The following is a 20,763-nucleotide window of genomic DNA, read 5'->3' on the forward strand; positions in this document are numbered from 1 at the left end:
CAACTCTCCAAATCTCCACTCTCACGGAGGATTGAGAAGGGGAGGCTCCCCAGGAGATTCACCCAACCCACCTTTACCATCTACAATGGCCGGACTGATCCGGTGGAGCACGTGAGTCACTTTAATTAGAGGATGGCGGTGCACTCTTATAGCGAGACCCTGATGTGTAAAGTTTTCCCCTCTAGCTTGGGACCCGTTGCTATGAGGTGGTTCAACGGCCTTAAATCGGGGTCTGTAGGTTCGTTTGGGGAGCTTACTAGAGCATTCGCTTCACGGTTTATTACATGTAGCAGAGTACCTCGGCCATTGGACTCGCTGCTATCTATGACCATGAGGGAAGGGGAGACATTGAAAGCATACTCCGACCGGTACTGGGAGATGTTTAACTAGATAGATGGTGATTTTGATGAGGTGGCGCTCAATACCTTTAAGGTAGGTCTTCCTACTGATCATGATTTAAGGAAGTCCTTGACCAAAAAGCCCGTCCGCAGCGTACGTCGCCTCATGGATCGTATTGATGAATACAAAAGGGTAGAGGAAGACCAGCAGCAAGGAAAGGGTAAGAAGAAGGTTATCCCGCAGGAGAGAAGGGATTTCAGGTCGGACAGATACCACAACAACAAGCCGAGGAGAGATTATACCGGGCAGTCCGGCTCGGCAGCACCTCAGGCCGTGAACACTGTGTTCCGAGAACCAGTACACCAACTACTGGAGAAAGGTCTTGATTTAGTTGAGGAACGACGCGAGGCAGCTATGGTCCAAATGGCTTATTATCAACAGAAGCTTAAACGGGGATATGATGCCCACGTGAAGCTAAGGCCACTCGCGCCTGGGGATCTTGTACTAAGAAAAGTTGTGGGCACTTCTAAGAACCGAGCTTGGGGTAAGCTAGGGCCAAACTGGGAAGACCCTTATCGCATTGTTTCAATAGCAGGCATAGGGTCATATCGGCTAGCTGACCTAGATGAAAGAATTGTACCACGCCCATGGAATGTAAATAACCTTCGAAGGTATTACTATTAATAAATCGTGCTTTTCTTAGTTAACAGTTCAAAGTTATTAATATCTCAGGGGCTTACAGTTACTTTTCTTAAGTGTCAAACAGAAACTTGGTTAAGTATGGTCCTCGGACCACAAACCTTGGGAAAATTGATATCTTGTCATTTGTTAAACAGAACCTTAGTTATGCCGGGTCCTCGGACCTTCTACTTTGGAGAAATTAACATTTGAAGTTACTATTCTTAAGTGTCAAACAGAAACTTGGTTAAGTATGGTCCTCGACCACAAACCTTGTGGAAATTGATATCTTGTCATTTGTTAAACAGAACCTTAGTTATGCCGGGTCCTCGGACCTTCTACTTTGGAGAAATTAACATTTGAAGTTACTATTCTTAAGTGTCAAATAGAAACTTGGTTAAGTATGGTCCTCGGACCACAAACCTTGTGAAAATTGATATCTTGTCATTTGTTAAACAGAACCTTAGTTATGCCGTGTCGTCGAACCTTCTACTTTGGAGAAATTAACATTTGAAGTTACTATTCTTAAGTGTCAAACAGAAACTTGGTTAAGTATGGTCCTCGGACGACAAACCTTGTGAAAATTGATTTCTTGTCATTTGTTAAACAGAACCTTAGTTATGCCGGGTCCTCAGACCTTCTACTTTGGAGAAATTAACATTTGAAGTTACTATTCTTAAGTGTCAAACAGAAACTTGGTTAAGTATGGTCCTCGGATCACAAACCTTGTGAAAATTGATATCTTGTCATTTGTTAAACAAAACCTTAGTTATGCCGGGTCCTCAGACCTTCTACTTTGGAGAAATTAACAATTGAAGTTACTATTCTTAAGTGTCAAACAGAAACTTGGTTAAGTATGGTCCTCGGACCACAAATCTTGTGGAAATTGATATTTTCTCATTTGTTAAACAGCACTTTAGTCACTGTTCTTATTCTTATCATACGCTTTGTGGAAATCAGTATCCTACCATTCATTAACTTAGATCTTAAGTTCTATATCTTTAAGTGTTAAACAAATTTTTGTAAGGAATAGCCCTCGGACCTTACATCCTACTGAAAGTAATACCTCAGATTACAAAGGTTCAACCACCATGTGAGTTTTTTAACTAAGGCATTGTTTAATATCCAACTTAGTTAATCTCTGTCAGGTTCTTAAATATTCTACTTTGCAAAGAAAATATGCTCATGGCTGTTTAGAGGTTATCATTGTGCAACTCCTGGAGTTAGATTTGTTTATACTGTTCTTCCTTTAACTATGTATTAGTGAGAACTTTCATGACAAGCACAAAAAGAATAAAGTAAAACAAGTACGGCATGAGTGAAAGTTGAATAAAATTGTTCTTCATTAATTATATACATCATCAAAAAAAAAAAGGGGAAGTACATGAAAGTCCTAAGCTAGGCCCTAAGCTTGGGGAGGAGGGTCTTGGAGGGAGCTGCTGCCAGTCTCAGTGTTCTTCAGTTCCAGCTCAAAGGTAGACAAAACTTGCTTCCCTTTGTCTGTTGAAGGAACGAGGGGCTCCACGTTCTGAATTTGCTCATTCTCGGCACCGCCACGTTCGTCCTTCTCTTTATGGGAACCTTCAGGTTCTGTAGGATCAGGAACGAGTTCTTGCACCACAGGAGGAAGGGCAGGGGAGGCAGCAACAGGAGGGTCTTCTATTTCCTGTATGTCTAGGGGAAGCCAAATGTTTTCGGGCTTCCTCAGCTCGGAAGCTTGAGGAACCCCTGCTGCATTCATGGCCTCTCCTCAGACCTGTTGACAGTACTCTCGGCACAAGGCCGCAAAGGCTTCTGTCAACTGTTCTTGCGTTGCATTTACTCCCTCTTGATAGCTGGCCTTCTTCGCGGCCTCCAGTGCGTGCTTGTGGGCGCGAGCCTCCTCCTTCGCCAGCGTAAGCTCCTTCTCCAAGTCAGAGCATGCCCGTTGGGCTTGAGAGAGCTCGTCGTCCTTTTGGCGAAGAAGCTTACGTTGCTCCACTACTTGGTTTTCCATCGTCTTTAAGCTGGCCTCGGCACCATCCTTCTCTCTTTTTAAATCGGCCAGCTGCGATGTGATCTTCCCATTCTCTGCTAGGACCTGGCCTAGGGACCTTTCTGCCTCTTGCCGTAGCTCTTGCTCCATCCCAGCGCGCTTCCGAGAATCCTCCACGAACTTCTCAGCTGTGAAAACTTCTTGGATGGCCTGCAAAAAATGTCAAGCGGTTAAATATGGTAAAGTGTTTACAGATGAATCTAGAGTACGAGTGTGGGGTGGAACTTACCAGAGCTAAATCCCTTTTTAATCAAAGGAACAACTGAGGCTGGCCCATCTTCTCCAAGGTTTCCATGTCCTTGGGCAGCAGAAGAGGACGCTCCAACGCCTCGGCCAAGTGGTGGGCGTGGCCTTGTTGGATTGCCCTAATACTAGAGTGGCAGGGGATTGGTGCGCCGTCCAGTCTCAAGTCAGGAGACCAGGTAGCTGGTGCTCGGCGCACTTCGGCCATGTCTCTGATCTCCCCACTCTCGACTGAGCGAGCCCGGCCTTTGCCCTTATCCAGCTTCTGCTGCTAGGTCGGCGCTGGCTGTTGTTTCAATTTCTTTTGCTTCTCACCATCAGCCCCCTCGGCTTCTACTTTCCTTTTCTTCTTTGGATCTTCGGCCGGAGGCTTGGGGTCGGCTGGAGGAGGGGGTGGTGGCAAGGCTGGGGGAGCTTGGGACCCCCCGTTCCCCTTTTTGGCCGCTCTCGCGCCTCTCGTGGTCATAAGGCCCTTAAGCTTGTCCATGTTTTCCTCAATGGAGCTGTTGTCTGGACGTGCTATCACTAGGCCCGTGATCCCAGAGGTCTCGGCTGGCTCCTCTTCCTCGTCGGAAAGAACAACGAACGGGTTTCCACGAGGTCGTTGGGCGTCCTCGAGTTGGAACTTATCTATCTCCTCGTCCAACATGTTCGAAGAAGACACCTACTCCTCTGGGACAACAGTTGCCTGAGAGTGCGTAGCAAGAGGGATCGCGACAATCGGTTGTGAGTACAGTATGATGTGGGGGTCGTCAAGAAGGTCGTGGTCGGCCAGGAAGTGTGGTCTGGCTACGTGAATCCTCCTACGCCGCCGGTCACCGGCAATAATGGCGTTCTCGATCTCCTGGAAGTCCGAGGAGATAGGGTCGTACCCTAGTATCAAATGAGCCGCCCTAAGTTGTAAGTCTTCACTTACGAACACTTCTGAGCGAAGCACTCTGTTCAAATCTGCGACGTTGCAGTGGCTCAAGCGGGGGCGCACGTGTTGTTTATCTGCAAAGAAAGACACCAAAACAAACAAACATGGCCAGATTCGTAAAACATGTAATAAACTAAAGTCAAAAAGTTTGTAAATGCAAATGACATTCTAAGATGTTTAGATGGGGTTATAGGGCGGGAAGTTAGATCCTAAGGTGTCGCACCTGGATCTCCCCACTCAACTGGGCAGTGGGGTCCGTCGTGCCAGTTGCCTGAGACGATGAGGTAGTCGTCCTTCATACCTTTATTGGACTTGGGCAGACGGGAGATTAACCTAACTACGCTAGAGCGGGATTTGATATAGTAACCTACTCTAGTGAGTTTGTGGCATTCGTACATAAAAGCGACATCATGCTAGGTGAGGTTCAGACCCATCTGCTCGTTTAGAGCGTCGACACTTCCTAAGACTCTAAAAACGTTGGGAGCGCATTGATCGGGGCACAACCGGTGGTTGCGGAGGTACTCCCTGGTTACGCTTTTCATTGGGAGGGTCATCCCACCTTCTACGAAGGTGACCATCGGGATGATGACCTCTCCGGTTTTCATAGAACCGGCCACGGCTTCCGCCGGGTAGTATTTTAAACCTACGTCGCTAGGAATGTGATACTTAGCTCTAAAACCTTCCATCCCAGCGGCGGTATCAACTAGACACTTAAATTTTCCCATTAGAAAGGAACGAAAGACTAAGTTCTAAGAGGGAGAATGGTTAAAAGGGAAGCCGAGGACAGGATCCGAGGAGAATGGGTTAAGGAAAAAGAATAAGCACTTACAGATTTGAAGTTGTGCGAATTTCCACGGATTTTTGCAGACAAAAGGTGATTACTGATGTTTTGATGGGATTAGCCTCTGAAGAAATAAATGAAGGCGCAGGTTCCCAAAGCGTCACAACGTGCGGGAAGCGACCTCGAAATTACATTCATCCCGCCCAAATTTTTAGGGAATAACAGGGGCCGTTGGATGGTCATCTCACCGTTGAACGTGGGGGACAAGGAGTAACTTACGGTAATAAATGCGAGCGTTTTTGAAATTAAAACTGCCAAGTGGCATTCTCTGGAACACGAAACGATCTCCACGCGCGCAGTTATTTACAAAACGTGTGGGGTAAGTTCTCATTGGATCAAAACCCTATTTTTCTCCTCCGATGCTAAAAAAATAGAGTTTTGAGGGGCTATTGTGGGGAGTAAAAGGACCCAAGCAGGCATTTGGGCCTTTGGGCTCTAGTAAGGAGAGCCGAACTGCGCTTGGGCTAAGGATTTGTTAGTACTGCGAATCGGCCCATACGCCGAGGGTCCGAGGATACAGCAGAGGGTAAGTTTCTCCTCGGACAGATCCAAGAGAACTCGGAGATTCACTACAAAGGTCAAGGCAGAATTCTGGAAAGACTGTTGGTTAAGAGGGGGAAACCCTGAACCTTCTAGATACACCGGTGTTAGAAAAATATTATGAGCAAAGGCTGCCACCTCCACATTAAAGACTCTGCACCTACCTCCCTGGCTGCATTAATGGGGAAGTACCAGCCTTGTCCACTGCATTAATGGGGAAATGACCCCTGGACAGTAGAACTGAAACTTCTGGTCACTATTCAAAGGCACTAAGAGAAGAAATATCTAGGGAGGAGGGGGTTTGAGCAACACGTGGATAAAGCATCAGGAAAAGAAGTATTTAAGGGGGATGAACGCCAAGGAAAAGGGGGAAAAAGAAATTAAGAATTGTAATATTTAAGAAAGAAAGAGAAATTATACAGAGATAGTCCTCGGCTTACGTCCGAGAAGGTCTATTTGCAATTATCATTTGTTATTTACAAGTGTTTGTACTTCTTAGCCTATTGTCAAGCTCTCAGTACCTCTAACCTAGATTTCAGGCCCACACTCTACAAATTTCATTGTTTAAGGCTCATTGGGCCTGAGCCCGTAATTGTCTTTGGGTCCAGGTGCAATTGTGCACTTACAGTAAGCGTGTATAATTAATTAAAATTTTATACTTCCTCATTGACATGGACACATATAAGTCTATTCTTTGTCATATATGCACACAACATATGAGATGCAATGCTAAAGCTTCAATCTATTTTTGTTTTGGAAAAACTATCGATTGAGAATGCATTTCATTACCAATCAACGCAATCAAAATACTTTGGCGAACTCTGCCTATGTCATAAACTTTGTATCCTATATTTTTTCAAAGCATGTTCCAGGCAGAAAAAAATGGGGTTTGTGATAGATTATGGGTCTATTTGGATACCGTTTATTGCTGAAAACACTGTAGTAAAATAATTTTTAAATGTGTGAATAATGCCGTAGAACCTAGTTTTAAAATTGTTTTTGCTAAAAAAAGTACTTGCGGATCTCATGAACAATGCATGGGACCCACTAAAAACGTTGAACGTTGAAAATGTGCACAATGTCAATTACCATCACCATGCGCTCAGCAAAAACAAGTTGAGTTATTTTCTCTTATTTATTTATTTTTAAAAATTTTAACAAGGAAATTATATAGGAAATTGCATTGAAAAATGTCTTTACATTGATGGCCAACTAATGACCAATTTAATTGTTTCTCAAAAAGCAAATGATGAATTTAACCATTACTTATATGTATTAATATTTAACAAAATAAATCAAACACATTCAAATCGATTAAACTCACGTTAACACATGATATATGAACCAAAATAATAATTTCTTTTCATCATCTAGCCTAATCAACTTCATCTAAGTCAATATTATTATCATGTCCATAATCTTGTGAAATTATTTCTTCATTGACATGTTCTTCATTGTCATCAAAATTTACAATATCTTTTCTTGTTTTTTTAATCTAATAATTTTTTTCTTTATATTTTATCTTGGCATTCTAGCTTCTTAGACTTATAACAATAATAGCAAAATAAAAAATAATTATATTTTCATTTAATTCATTATTCATAGTATAGAAAAGAAATTTACAAATATAAAAGCGAAGTGTCAAGTGTGTAGTCCAAATTTTGTCGGAGAAAGAAAAGAGGGGAAAAAAGACTCAAGGAGATGTTATTTTATTGAACTCAATTAAGTATCCCACTAATTTCGCGTTAAAAAAAGTTTTAACAACCTATTTGAATCAAATAAAACCATGAATTTGAACCCAAAAAAAAAAAAAAAACTCATTTTAAACCCATATGTCTATATATCATACGATACATACAATTCAACGATACATTACGATTCTTAAGATACACACCTATGTATCGCACAATTTATGAGCACTTATGATACACCCTTACAATACATAAATTTTTGTATACAATACGATATGTATCGTAAACTTTGCTGAAACATCCTAGTTTCCATGATTAGAGTTTTCCCTATTATAATCGTACAATGCTAACGACTATGATCATAAATAATTCAAGTACATCACTTTTTATAGAAATATTCACACTCTCTCTCACATGTTTCAACCCACCACTTCCAAAAGAAAATATTCCAATGTGCTAAAAAAGTCCCTTAATTTTTTCTTTTCCTGAATATCCGTTAAAAGTCTTATATAAACAAAGACAATTATTATGGTCCATCCCTTTATGGAGAAACAATTACAACATTAATATATAAACGAGATTAAATTCTACATGAATATGGTGAAAAATTCAAGTTTTACATCCTCTAATCCCAACATGCCACATCATCATATCACATATTAAAAAATAGGCACGGCTATTCCCAACCAATTCTAATGCATATTTAAAAATCCAAACCCAAGTGGGAGTTTATTGAGATATTATTAGGTATTGTAAGATGTATTGAGTATTAAATAAAAAGAATTTGATGCGACAGAATTTGATAAAACCAGACAGACACATCAATTACACCTCTAATGGCCAGGTGAGACAGAATTCTATAAAACCAAACTTGCAAAGACAAAGAAAGGTAAAAACACTTATCACTACACTATAATACTTTTAATTTTCCTTACTATCTCACTCCACATCTGTGTCTTTGTTCTACATTTTTATTCTTTTGTCACAGGATCCATTTGATCGTTCATCTGGGATAGAGAGGGAGTCCAACTGACAACTTTGCCAGCTAAAAAGGCAAAAAAAAAAAAAAAAAAAACTTTGATCTATTTTTCTTGCATATAAATTATAATATTATATGCTTCTTAGCATTCACGTTCAATTATAATATCATCAAAAAAATACTTTATCTATTTTAAACAACCAGTTTTACAATGTACCATAAATCTGTTCTTCACTTAGGTTCATCATATTAATATAAATTTTTTTCCTAATTTCTCACACAAATTTTTATTTTTTTATTGCCTCTCTCACAAACAAATCAACCCACTAGTACATTTTCTAAGTTAGCATTTTAAAAGTGGGGCCACTCAGCTCTTCGATAACTAAAATGTATTTTCATTTTAAGTTGATATTTGAAAATGAATAATGCTAAAAATATAAATTATTTTATAATATTTTTATAAACTATTAATGTGACAAATTCTTATTAATTTAAATTTAAATTTATCACTAATATCATATTTTTATTTATTAATAATTATTTAAAAAATATTAAAATCATATAGTAATTTATAAAATATTATAAAATAACTTGTCTGTATAGAATTTCGGTGTAAAAAAAAAAAATGCATTAAGAAAAAGTATCTTTTACATCAATTGTATGCAAACAGAATGAGACTTCAATTAACGTAGTCTACCTTTCTGCGTGACAAGTAACTTTTTTGACTTTCTAGGCTTCTAGCCTAGGTACCATACTTGTCCTAATTTTAAGTAGCAATATCATGGAAGTTTTTGTGTGAAACCCAAAATAACACTTCAAACTCCTCACGCGCAACCTGGGCCCTTGTACTGAAAACAGTAATAGTCTTTTCTTAGAGAATTCGCAGCCGATGTTTTTTAAAAATGTCATTTTGATACACTAAAAGTTTACTTTATTATTTTATTATATTATTTTACAATATCCTATTTATTAGACTTTTTATCATTTCATTCTATATATTAAAATAATATTTACTACACATTAAAATAATATATTATCTCCTCCCCATTATCATCAACAACAGCAACAACATCAATGACACAACCACCAGCCACCAATATTACACCGATAGCCACCACGGGCACAAATCTACATCTATCAACGCCACCTTAAAAAAAAAAAAAAAAAAACCAGGAAAACCTCCAACAAATTCCAAATCCAAAAACCTCAACAAAAGAGGGGGGAAAAAAAAAACTCAACCAACCAACAAATCAGAGAATAAAACGCCGACCCAAACTCAACCAACCAACCAAACTCAACCAATGATTGGCCTAAAACCCCAGCCCAATCGACCCAAAACCTCGACCCACAACCCACACAATGTCGATCCAAAACGCCAACCCAAAACCCACATCGAAACCCATCCCAAATCTCGCACTCATAACCCGATTAAGAGATATCTGAAGGTCGGCACGAGGGCTGTGGATGTCAGTGGCGAGGATTAGAGAATGAGGCGGCAAGATTAGCAGCAAGGACTGGCGAGATCAGTGATGAGGACGGGAGAGTGATCTTGAGCAACTTTCTTGAGCGAGGAGAGGGAAGAGATAGAGAGTGACAGAGAGAGAATAAATGAGATAGAGTCTGAGAGTGATAGAGAGAGAGGACGAAGAGATAGATATCTGTGGAAGAGGAGAGAGAAAAATGCAATAAAATAATAATATTTATTTTTGCGATTGTTGTCCGTACCGCCTCATATTTGAGACTGTACTGTGGTGGTGTGGCATATTTTTTGAGATTTTGAACATCTCACAATGCTCCGTTTTTTGTGTTAGGTGTGCCAAATGCCAAATATTTGGCATTTAGCACACCTGCTATGGATGCTCTTATTAGAACTTTATTCGTCAATTGAAGATGAGTTGTAACATCTATCAAAGGTGATCATGCATTTACCCGTAAGAAAAAATAATATTATTTTTAAAGATATAAACCATAGAATCCGACTTATACAAAGATCATAGTAATGTTAGGGTTAAAATTAACCATAAACCTAAACGAATCAATAAAAAAAAATTATGCTTCAAACATGAATGTTTGAACTATTTTTTTTTAATTGGTAAAAAATTTATGTATTAATATATATAGGGTAGAAAAATAATCTCTAAATGTTTATTCTCCCAAGATCAAATAAACTAAAATGCATGGCAAGAATTTAAAATTTATCTACAAAATTAAGCAGTGTCCAAGGTATACCCCCTTTCACTTAAGGCTTTTGTTAACAGGTGCTGGACAACACCCGTTAAGTCTGCATGGGCACTGTTTAAGTGGGTCTACTTTTACTAAAATAGCCCTACCTTAATTGGGAAATCAAGAAAAACAGCCCACTTAATGATGTGTGTCAGGCGGCATAGAAATCAACAAATATTGCATGCTTTTACTTAAATACCCTTCTAACCATTTTTACCATCTCTATTTTTTTATCTCTCCCACATCCTTTGGTTTTTCATTCATCCTTACCCAAACCTAGTTTCATCACCACCGCCAACGACAAACCCAGATTCCATAACCATCAGCACCACCAACAGACACACAAAAAATCCAAAAGAATGCACAGGAAACCCACAACCAAATCCCACATCGCTGAAGAAGAAGAAGAATAACGCAGAGCAAAAAAAAAAAAAACCGAAGCCAAAAAATGGAGCTCCGGCGAAGTACAAGCTGATGTCGCCAGCGAAGCTTCCGAACTCGAGGTCCCCGTGCATAGCAAACCCAAACCACGAACATAGCAAACCCAAACTTCCGATCTGGGCTAAGCTTGAACCGATCTGGTGGCTGCTCATGACGGTGACGACTGGTGTGGTGGTGGCGGCTTGTGGAGGAGCGGTGAAAGGTTAGTGAGAAGAGAGAGCTCTGGGTAAAAGAAAAAAAAAAAAAAAGAAGAAGGAGAAGAGACAGAGAAGAACGAGGAGAGAAGAGAGAGCTTAGGGTAAAAGTTAAAGGGTATTTTAGTCTAATTGCAAAATAACTTAAGTTTTCAATAATAGCTAACACACACTTGACATATATTCAACTTTTTTTTCTGCTCTCCATCAAACATGAGTATTTTATTGTAATTTTATACCATGTTAACGGGTGTTGTGCAGCACCCGTTAACAAGACCCTTCACTTAATTCTACAGAGTTCAATGAGAGGTCCACACATTTTTTACTTTTTTCGAAAATTAGCTTTTCTCTAGTCTTCCACCATCGACTAAGATATGAAGTAAAATACCTTTTAGTTTTTTCTTACAGATTTTGCGGTTCTTTTTAGAGTAATGTTGGAGACACCAATTTTGGCATAATTTTGTGTCACAACTCGTCACATAACGAGTTGTGATTAGTAAGGATGTGTCATTACTCTTCTTCTTAAGGACATCATTATAATTTTTCCAATTATCAAACAAAAGTAGATGATCAATGAGGATGAGATACACTCCCGCCTGCAATCCTACAAAGTTCCACACGTTTTTTACTTTTGTGGAAAAGGTAATTCACAATTTATTAGTCATTCTATTAGTGCTACGTTAGGTTGGAAGGAAAGGAAGAGTAGAAAAGATTAAAGTGGTGGAAAGGAAAAAAAAGATGGGAAAGAATTCAGCTACAGGCATGCATACTCATCTTTAAGGGGTGTTTAGTACACCCACTCAAATACACATTTTTAGTTTTTAAACAATATTACACGTATTTTTATATATTTTTTCACTCACATGTATTTCTACACATATTTTTAAATAACATAACACATGTTTTCAAACACATGTACCAAACACTCTCTAAGTCTTTTACCGTTCCCTAAATATCAACTTTTTCTTTTCCTACAAATTTCTTCTCCCCTTTCCTTTGACTCCCCAAAAACAATATTACACGTATTTTTATATATTTTTTCACTCACATGTATTTCTACACATATTTTTAAATAACATAACACATGTTTTCAAACACATGTACCAAACACTCTCTAAGTCTTTTACCGTTCCCTAAATATCAACTTTTTCTTTTCCTACCAATTTCTTCTCCCCTTTCCTTTGACTCCCAAAAAACAATATTACACGTATTTTTATATATTTTTTCATTCACATGTATTTCTACACATATTTTTAAATAACATAACACATATTTTCAAACACATGTACCAAACACTTTCTAAGTCTTTTACCGTTCCCTAAATATCAACTTTTTCTTTTCCTACCAATTTCTTCTCCCCTTTCCTTTGACTCCCCAAAAACAATTCTGCTACAGACATGATACTTTTTGTCCAAAATTGCACCTTAACAACGTTTGAACAATTATTTTCATTATTTAAATAACACAATACATATTTTTACAATACCTTTTTATTTATAAGTATTTTTATAATATTTAAATAACGTTATTAAAAATCTATTATGAAATAACCTTCGCTTTCTTTCTAGCACTGTTAAAGACGTCGAATTTTCATAATTTTTTTAACACAATTTGTAGACTTAGCAAAATATAATTGGTGGGGTCGTTATTTTCATGTGAACTATAGCTATCATTACTTAGTGGCACACCAATTATAAATTGTCATCATAACAAGCGTGAGTACTTAGAATTTCTTACTATATTTCAACTCAATTAGGCCTACCACAACAAAAAGTAAGTAAAGCTGAACCAAGTTATTTATATAGCCATTATGATTGAGCAGATCTGTGACGATGTCTGTACATATATTCTTTTCTCAAAGCTCCAATACGGTCCAAAATATAACAAAATTAATGACAAAATTAATTTTTTTTTTGTTTTGAAATTGCTGACATGTAATAGATCAACGTAATAAATGCAAATAAAAAATTATTTTATGACAATTGCAACTCTAGCTAGATCCCACACGTGACTCCTGCTTGAGAGTGCTCCGTGTCTCTTTTCTCTTTCCTGTGATATGCCTTCTGAATCCATCCTCCACCGCAACTCTAGCTAGATCCCACACGTGACTTCTGATGATATGCCTTCTGAATCCACCCTCCACCGCTCCACGCACTCCTACAAAGTTCAAAAAAAGCCCACGCGTTTTCTTCAAAGTAGTCATCTTTATTAGTCTTTCACCATTCCCTTGATATCAACCTTTTCTTTTTCCTACCAATTTCCTCTCTTTTCCCTTTCCTGTGATTGTTGCCGACATTATTTTCATCTACACCACTATTATTATCACTTTTTATGGCACACTAATTATAAATTTTCATCTCAACAAGTTTGAGTAATAAGAATTTTTACTATCTTTCAACTCAATTGAGCCTACCATAACAAAAAATGTAATAAAGCTATAAATAAATCAAGTTGTTTATAATCAGTTTAAGCATGGCTTGATAAAAAACTTGTTTATATTCGTTTGTTTAAAAAATAAGTCAAGTTCAAGCCTTAAGTTTAAGTTCGATTATAAAACAAACAAAGTTCAAACACAATAATATGTTCATGAGCAAACACATGAACATAAGGACTCGATTTAACTATATATAATATTATAATTTTATATACACACTAGTCCAAAAATATATTTTTATAGACTTTAAATTGAATTGTATAAGTTTGTCAATAGATTCATATGACATACGCTATTATTTGTAACTTATTGGATTATAAATGGTCAATTCATATTAAAAATTCATAGAATTATGAAGAGATAAAAACATTTTAGTCATAGTTTCATAATATATATATATATATATATATATATATATATATATAAAAGAAAATAATAAGTTAATCAAGTAGTTCGTGAACATGCTAAAGCTTGCTTAACAAGAAAATGAGCCAAGCTTGAACATATAATTTTTTTTGGTGATGACCTTGTGCTCGGCTTGTGTTCAAAAAAAAAAAAAAAAAATTAAATGAACAAAGCTTGAATTTTAAACACTTGGCTCAGCTCATTTACAATCTTAAAAGGAAGAAGAGAATGTGTGAAAATATTGTTGACAAATTTGGTGTCTATTAATTTATTGTATATCAATATGCTAGCTAAAAGAAAAAGTAAACTTTGATCCTTTTTTTTCCTTTGTAAATAAATTTTACAATAAGTTTAGAGTCACAAAATATTTTAAAATAAATTTCACAAATATTGAGATAACAAGTTATTAATAATAATAATAAAATAGCATGAATAATAGACACACATGAGAATTAATAATATTCTATCAACTCAACGGTTCTAAAATTTATTGTTAAAATTTTGGTAGTATTACTCAAAATCTTATACTTCCTAACATAGACACAAATAAGTCCACTTACAGTCATATATGCGTTGAAAGATGTAAGGGTACAACACATGAAATGCAATGTTATAGCTTCAATCTAGTTTTGTTTTGGCAAAATATAGATTGAAAATGCATTTCATCAACAATGAAAACCAAAAATCCCGCTACAATCAACCCTGACTATGCTATAAACTTAGTATCCTATATTTTATGAAAAACATGTCCCAAGCCTAAAGAAATGAGGTTTGTGATATCTCCAATTATTATATAATCAATCCCCAATATCTCCAAGGTGTTATTATCAAGCTACATGCCATACTCATCACTTCCTATATGGTGCGTGTCGCTTGCATATAGAGATTAGTATTTGTTCTGATATTAGTAGAGTAAGTTAAAAGCTGATTCAGTTTCATATATCTGTTATAACTGTTCAACACACGCCACACTCATCACTTCCTCTCTCTCTCTCTCTGTTTTTTTGACTGAGCAATGTGCTGCGACCATTTTGGGCCTTATCTCCGCATTCTATTTAGGCTTTCTCTTAACATTTTTTTTTGGTGGGCCTAAATTGCAAAAACCCATTAGAATATAAGACAGTTCTAATGTTTCTGCTTTATTTTAAAAGATAATAATGCCCTTCTTTTAATCTTTTGTAATAAGCACTACTTTACCTCCGTTAGTATTTTGTAAGAAGGGAGAAAAAAAAAACATTTTTACTTATTTATTTTTTATCTAAACCCAAACTAAATTGACCTTAATACTTTTATCAAAATGAATAAATTGACCTTTATACCCGCCAAACTTTGTTAAGAAGTACAAATGTCAGTCATTTTATATTTTATTATTCAAATTGTTGTGTAATTTGCTCCTTTGACCTATTAAAAATAAATCTATATATATAGAGTTCCATTTATATAGAATTGCTCAAAATTTCTTACAGATTAGTAGAATTTTTACAAATGATTAAGTGATTTTTTTAAAAAATACTTAAATAGTAATTAAATAATTTTTTAACATTTTATATTACATTTTTTGTTGGTTTAAAAATTGCTCTTCTTATTCTCTGAGAAGAAAAATTGTTGAGTTTTTTTTAAGGAAAGTTAAGTTTTTTATTTAACTGTTATTAAAATCTATTTTTCAAATTTCTTAACCAAAAAAAAATCTCTTTTAAAAATTAAGAATTTTTTTTATGAGAAGCTAAAAATTAAGAAAATTGGTTGTGAGCTTTTAGTCGGCATAGAATCTGAAGGTGAAGTGAAATTTGGAGTAAGGTGGTGAATCTGGTGGTGTGGTTGGTTGGTTTTGTCGAGTGACTTTCTCTCTCTCTCTCTCTAACTCTCTTGTTTTATTATGATGAAATGTTTTGACAATTTTGGGTCTGTTGAGGACTCTCTTTAATAAAAGCTATTTTATTTATTTTAATATACTTTTTCACAATTTTTTTTAATAAATAGAGAAATATAATTCAGGAAATAAGTAAAGTAATTTTTTTCCCAAAAGGTAAGTACATTAGTTTATTAAAGTCCTTAGAAACTAGAAAGCCACAGTCGACCCCCCAAAAAAAGCAACTGAAAAGCACATATGAAAGGTTCCCTTAGATTCTACCAAAAAAACGAAAGAAAGATTCCCTTCGAGAATCGCCTACAATTACGCAATACTGTTTGTTGTGGTACCCAAACGAAGGGAAAAGCCACAAATCTAGGTTCCCTTCACATTCCTAAGGACACTCTTCCTGGATTTCCTATTCTACTACCATCCGCGTTAAGTGGATTGTTTCTAGGGATGGCAATTTAGATCCGGCCCGTGGATACCCGGCCAATGGGCCGGATTTTACCCGGCCCGATAAAGAATAGGATCGGGTATGGGTTTGGGTCGGGAAAAAATTTAATGGGCTTAAAAAAAAACCCGAAGCGGGTTTGGCTTGAATAGGCTTGAATCTAGGGAAAAAATTTAATGGGCTTAAAAAAAAAATTTTGTTGGGCTAGATTTGGGCTCAAGAAGATAAACGGAGCCCGCGGGGCCCGTGGGACCCGGCGGGGCGGGTATGGGCCTCGGAAAAAAACCCGATTAATAATCGGGCCAGGTCCGGGTTCCGGGTCTTGGCCTGCGGGTCGGGTCCGAGTATGCAAAAACCCGGCCCGAACCCGACTCGTTGCCATTCCTAATTGTTTCGTGTGTGAGCTCCTGCATAGACACGATAGATTGTCTAAAAATATAGCCATTTCTGCAAAGCCATAGTTGTCAAATTCCAAATGGATAAATTAAAAAAAAAAAAAAAAAGTGTTCCACGGGACTTTTGAAAGATTTTGTTAAAGCCACATTCAGAGAGGATTTTAAAAAATAAAAAAGAAGAAGAGGCACTGAAAGCGATAGCCAAAAGAAACGAGCTACTTTAGTCTTTGGCTATAATTTCATTTTCACGAAGAGCTAAAATAATATGTCCAAATGAAAATTCAAAACTTAAAAGAGCAAACAAAAAATTAAATCTAACATGAAAAGCCAAAATGAAATTTTAAAACGTAAATGACCAATTTGAAAATGAAATTAAACACAAAAGCCCAAAATAAAATTTTGAGTCGCAGAGGAACAAAATGAAAACAGCTCCAAATTTTATTAGCCAAAAAGTATTTTATTAGCTTTTCATTGATTTATCTATATATTTAATAATCTATTCATTTTGAGAGAAGTCTTGGCCACCGGCTATTATCTAAGAAGTGAGGATTAAGGACACTGTGAATTAGGACAACGCTGGTTTTCTGCAACATATTTAATATTTACTAAAAGCATCCAATTTGCCTCCACTCTTTTGTATTTAACTAATCATTTTTAAATATATCCATTCACTAGACTCAATATTTATTTTCTCCATCTATCAAAATATTATTTTCTTGATTTTTTTAAATCTCTCTCTTTACATTTTTCTCTCACTTTGTCTTTGCCAATGTGCACTTCAACCCCACTATGCTACACTACACTGCGCACCTTTTCTAATGTCACTACCCACACCTGCAACCAACTACTACCAATTCCATATCCAATCCATAGTCGATTAACTAGTGCAATGCTAATGCTTCTAGGATCTAGCATCCAATCCAAAGTCTCACGTCTACTACTCAAGTATACAGTGCAAGCAACATACTGTTTATTGAACTTAGATCGAAATGACATGAACCGACACAATTTTTTACATCCTTGATCATAAACGATATACCGTTTAACAAATAGGGTAACTTTTGAGATATCAGGTCGTAAGGATAAATTGTTTGGTTGTTCTTAGCCCAAATCTAAACGGCGGAAATGCAAAATAGGTTATATATGTATTGGGTGCAAACAACACCCTCTTTGCCATTTCAGCATGAATTTTGCTTATAATAAAGGAGATGAGTAAATGAAATTTACAAACATAAATCCAAACCCACCTCTGAAACAGTGTGTAAGAAAAGAAGAAACTTATGTCTTGGTAGTTAAAGTTTATAAGCATAAGCCCAAACCACCTAAAAAAGGTGATTTAAACTAGAAAAGACATACAACTAATTTTTATTTTTAAAATATATAAATACAAGATGCTCATTTGGTCCGCCGTGATGTTACATTACATAGTAATATTACATTATTATAATCTTACATTAATGCAATCTCAATACAAGAATACAACATTACATTATTTATGAAGAATTAAGGTGTCCAATCTGTTGTCAAACAACCACTGTTTGCATAGCAATGGATATCATCCCCTACTACAAACCAGAGATTTTGTTAATTAATGCAATAAGAAATATGTATTCCAAAGATGATAAGTTCAATGATACAACTTTTACTCTCTTTTATTTTTTAATTAAATGTTGGGGTAACACTCTTGTTTTAGCCAAAGTTAGATAGATCAGCATCGTCAACGCCGGTCAAAAACCATGTAGAAAATTTAGAATGATAATTGTGTGGGTTCTATGTCATCAGAATTAGGATAGCAATGAAAGAAAAGGAAATAATGCACTGAAACTTCACTGATATAGTAGGTTAAGAACACAACAAAGAAAATAAGACTATAAATAAGCAGATAATAACTTCCTTAAATTATTTGGGAAGCTCTTGTAGCTGAAACAAGAAACCTTCCAATCCTCAAATCTGGTTCTTCACTGTCAAGATCTGCATTGCACGTCGAAATGCTGTATCTTCCATTACAAATTTCTTCACCATATATAACACATAATTTGTGATAGTTGGGAACAAATTTATTTCTATATGGCTGAGCATTAGGATGCACCTGCATATTTTATACATAAGCCACATAAAAAAACTACAAATATCTAAAGGATACAAGAAAGAATAAATGGCAATTCACCTTGGTATAAGAATCCCAGACATAATCCTCAGCAGTTACCATTTCTCCCATTTCATCCCAAGAAAACTCACTCTGGTTAAGAAGAACCTTTATATCATTGTATTGTCCCCTCAAATGTTTGTATCTATTCCTCAGACCATCTTTGTCATGGTGAGATCCAAATTTTGCATTGAACAGTCTAACCATTTCAATCCATGCCTCGGCCACAAATCCATGACCAATTTTATTCCCTCTAAGCACCTGGTCTTGTAACAATTCAATGAGGTAATGATCCATTGTTGATGTCCAATTTGTTCCCAGACATTCACTATCAGAAGAGGTATGGCCCTCCTTTTCTTCAGCTACAAGAAAGGTAAAACTGACTGATTTATGAGGGTAATAGATAACTTTTCATTCAACAAAACATTTCAGACTTTTAAACATAAATAATTCTAGAAGCACATTATACTTGCCATCATTGACAAACAGTAATTCATATAATTCAACAACATAATCGGATAGCAATAAGATGGGTAGAGACTACAGAACAATACCCACAGCCAAGTAAACCTGTCCCAACCCTCAGAGAAAATTTAAAGAAATTATTAAAATGAATTAAAATCTCATAGATCTTAATGAACTGGGCATGCCTACAGGCATGTAATGAAAAAACTAGAACCTATAACTCGAACTTCCATCTAAGGATAGCAAACATCAAGACAAAAAAAATAACTGTCATACAGTATACGAATCTCTGTAATTAAACATATCTGATAAAATTCCATTTTGTGAAGGTTAAAGACCTACTGGACACCCTAATATTAACCAAAGTCCTAATTGTGACGATCAATAAATCCCAAGTTGCATGTATAAAGACGAAACCAGCATTTTTATTTCAATAAGTAAACAGGACTATATTAATAAATTGAAGAGGAGTGTCCTCAAGAATACAGATTCCCTATAAAGGTCCTCCTACACATTCAATAAAGGAACCTCACCCATCTTGATCTGTATTATATCATCTTCAAAGTTTCTCCCTTGCCATAAATGACTGCAATGTCCGTTGCTGATTGCATTTCCAAACATCAATTTCAAATCTCCATAGTTTAGCAAGGTCTTCCTACGATACGAATGCACATCTGGGTGTGCCTACATAAGCAATTGTACGCATGAAAACAGTAAAAATGAATACCAATAACCAAATAGATATGATAGTGTACTTTGATGTAATTATCCCATACATAATCTTTTGCTGATATCTTTTGTTGAATTTCATCCCAAGAAAATCCCGTAACCTCAAGTAGATTCTTCACATCAGCATAATATTTCAATAATTTCTTATAACGGAGTTTAAAGAAACTCTTTTCATATTTAGAGCCAAATTTTCCATTGAACAAGGTGAGCATATCATTCCATGCTTGTTTCCTTTTTTTTTTTTTTTTTGGATAGGTATCATTCTAAGTTTGTTTCTTGAATGTGTTGCAGATCTTATTGCCTTTTTTAAGTTGGTCCAGCAAAAGCTTGACAAAATATCAGTCCATGTCCAATCTGTTTTTGAATGCTCTTTACTTGTCACTACAAGGCTATTCATTGCAACACCTAATCAGTAAAGTAGTTTTTATTCATTAAAAACAGATTATACTCCTTGGAATACACATTACTATAAGCTAACATAGAACATGTGTAATTTCAATCAAACTTACTGCATCCAGTTCCTAGCTACCAAATGATGTAAGATATGAAATAAACTACAATCACTTCCCAAAAAATATACCATCAGGACCAGTTCAATCAAGTGTTCACAAAGCCAAGCACGATGTGCTCATTTCTCTGCAACATCTTTTCCTCTTTTATGCGGATGGGAATAAAGGTGCTTATTTCTCCCAGAATACAGAAAGGTTTGCAAACCAACAGCAACTACAAGTCTACAAGTCTTATCATTAGGTACTACTTCAGT

The 20,763-nt window shown here is 36.2% G+C and overlaps 1 protein-coding gene across 1 annotated transcript; it reads right to left on the reverse strand.

Annotated features, from left to right (window-relative positions):
* Positions 1 to 18,458: 18,458 nt before the first annotated feature.
* LOC142629829 (L10-interacting MYB domain-containing protein-like) lies at positions 18,459 to 20,223 on the reverse strand. Its single transcript, XM_075803867.1, has 4 exons — positions 20,048 to 20,223; positions 19,805 to 19,955; positions 18,828 to 19,168; positions 18,459 to 18,749 (listed from the first exon to the last, which is right to left on the reverse strand). The coding sequence occupies exons 1-4, from the start codon at positions 20,210 to 20,212 to the stop codon at positions 18,555 to 18,557; spliced, it is 852 nt and encodes a 283-aa protein (XP_075659982.1). The 5' UTR covers positions 20,213 to 20,223; the 3' UTR covers positions 18,459 to 18,554.
* Positions 20,224 to 20,763: the final 540 nt, after the last annotated feature.

Source organism: Castanea sativa, chromosome 3, assembly GCF_040712315.1.
Source record: "Castanea sativa cultivar Marrone di Chiusa Pesio chromosome 3, ASM4071231v1".
Taxonomy (NCBI): domain Eukaryota; kingdom Viridiplantae; phylum Streptophyta; class Magnoliopsida; order Fagales; family Fagaceae; genus Castanea; species Castanea sativa.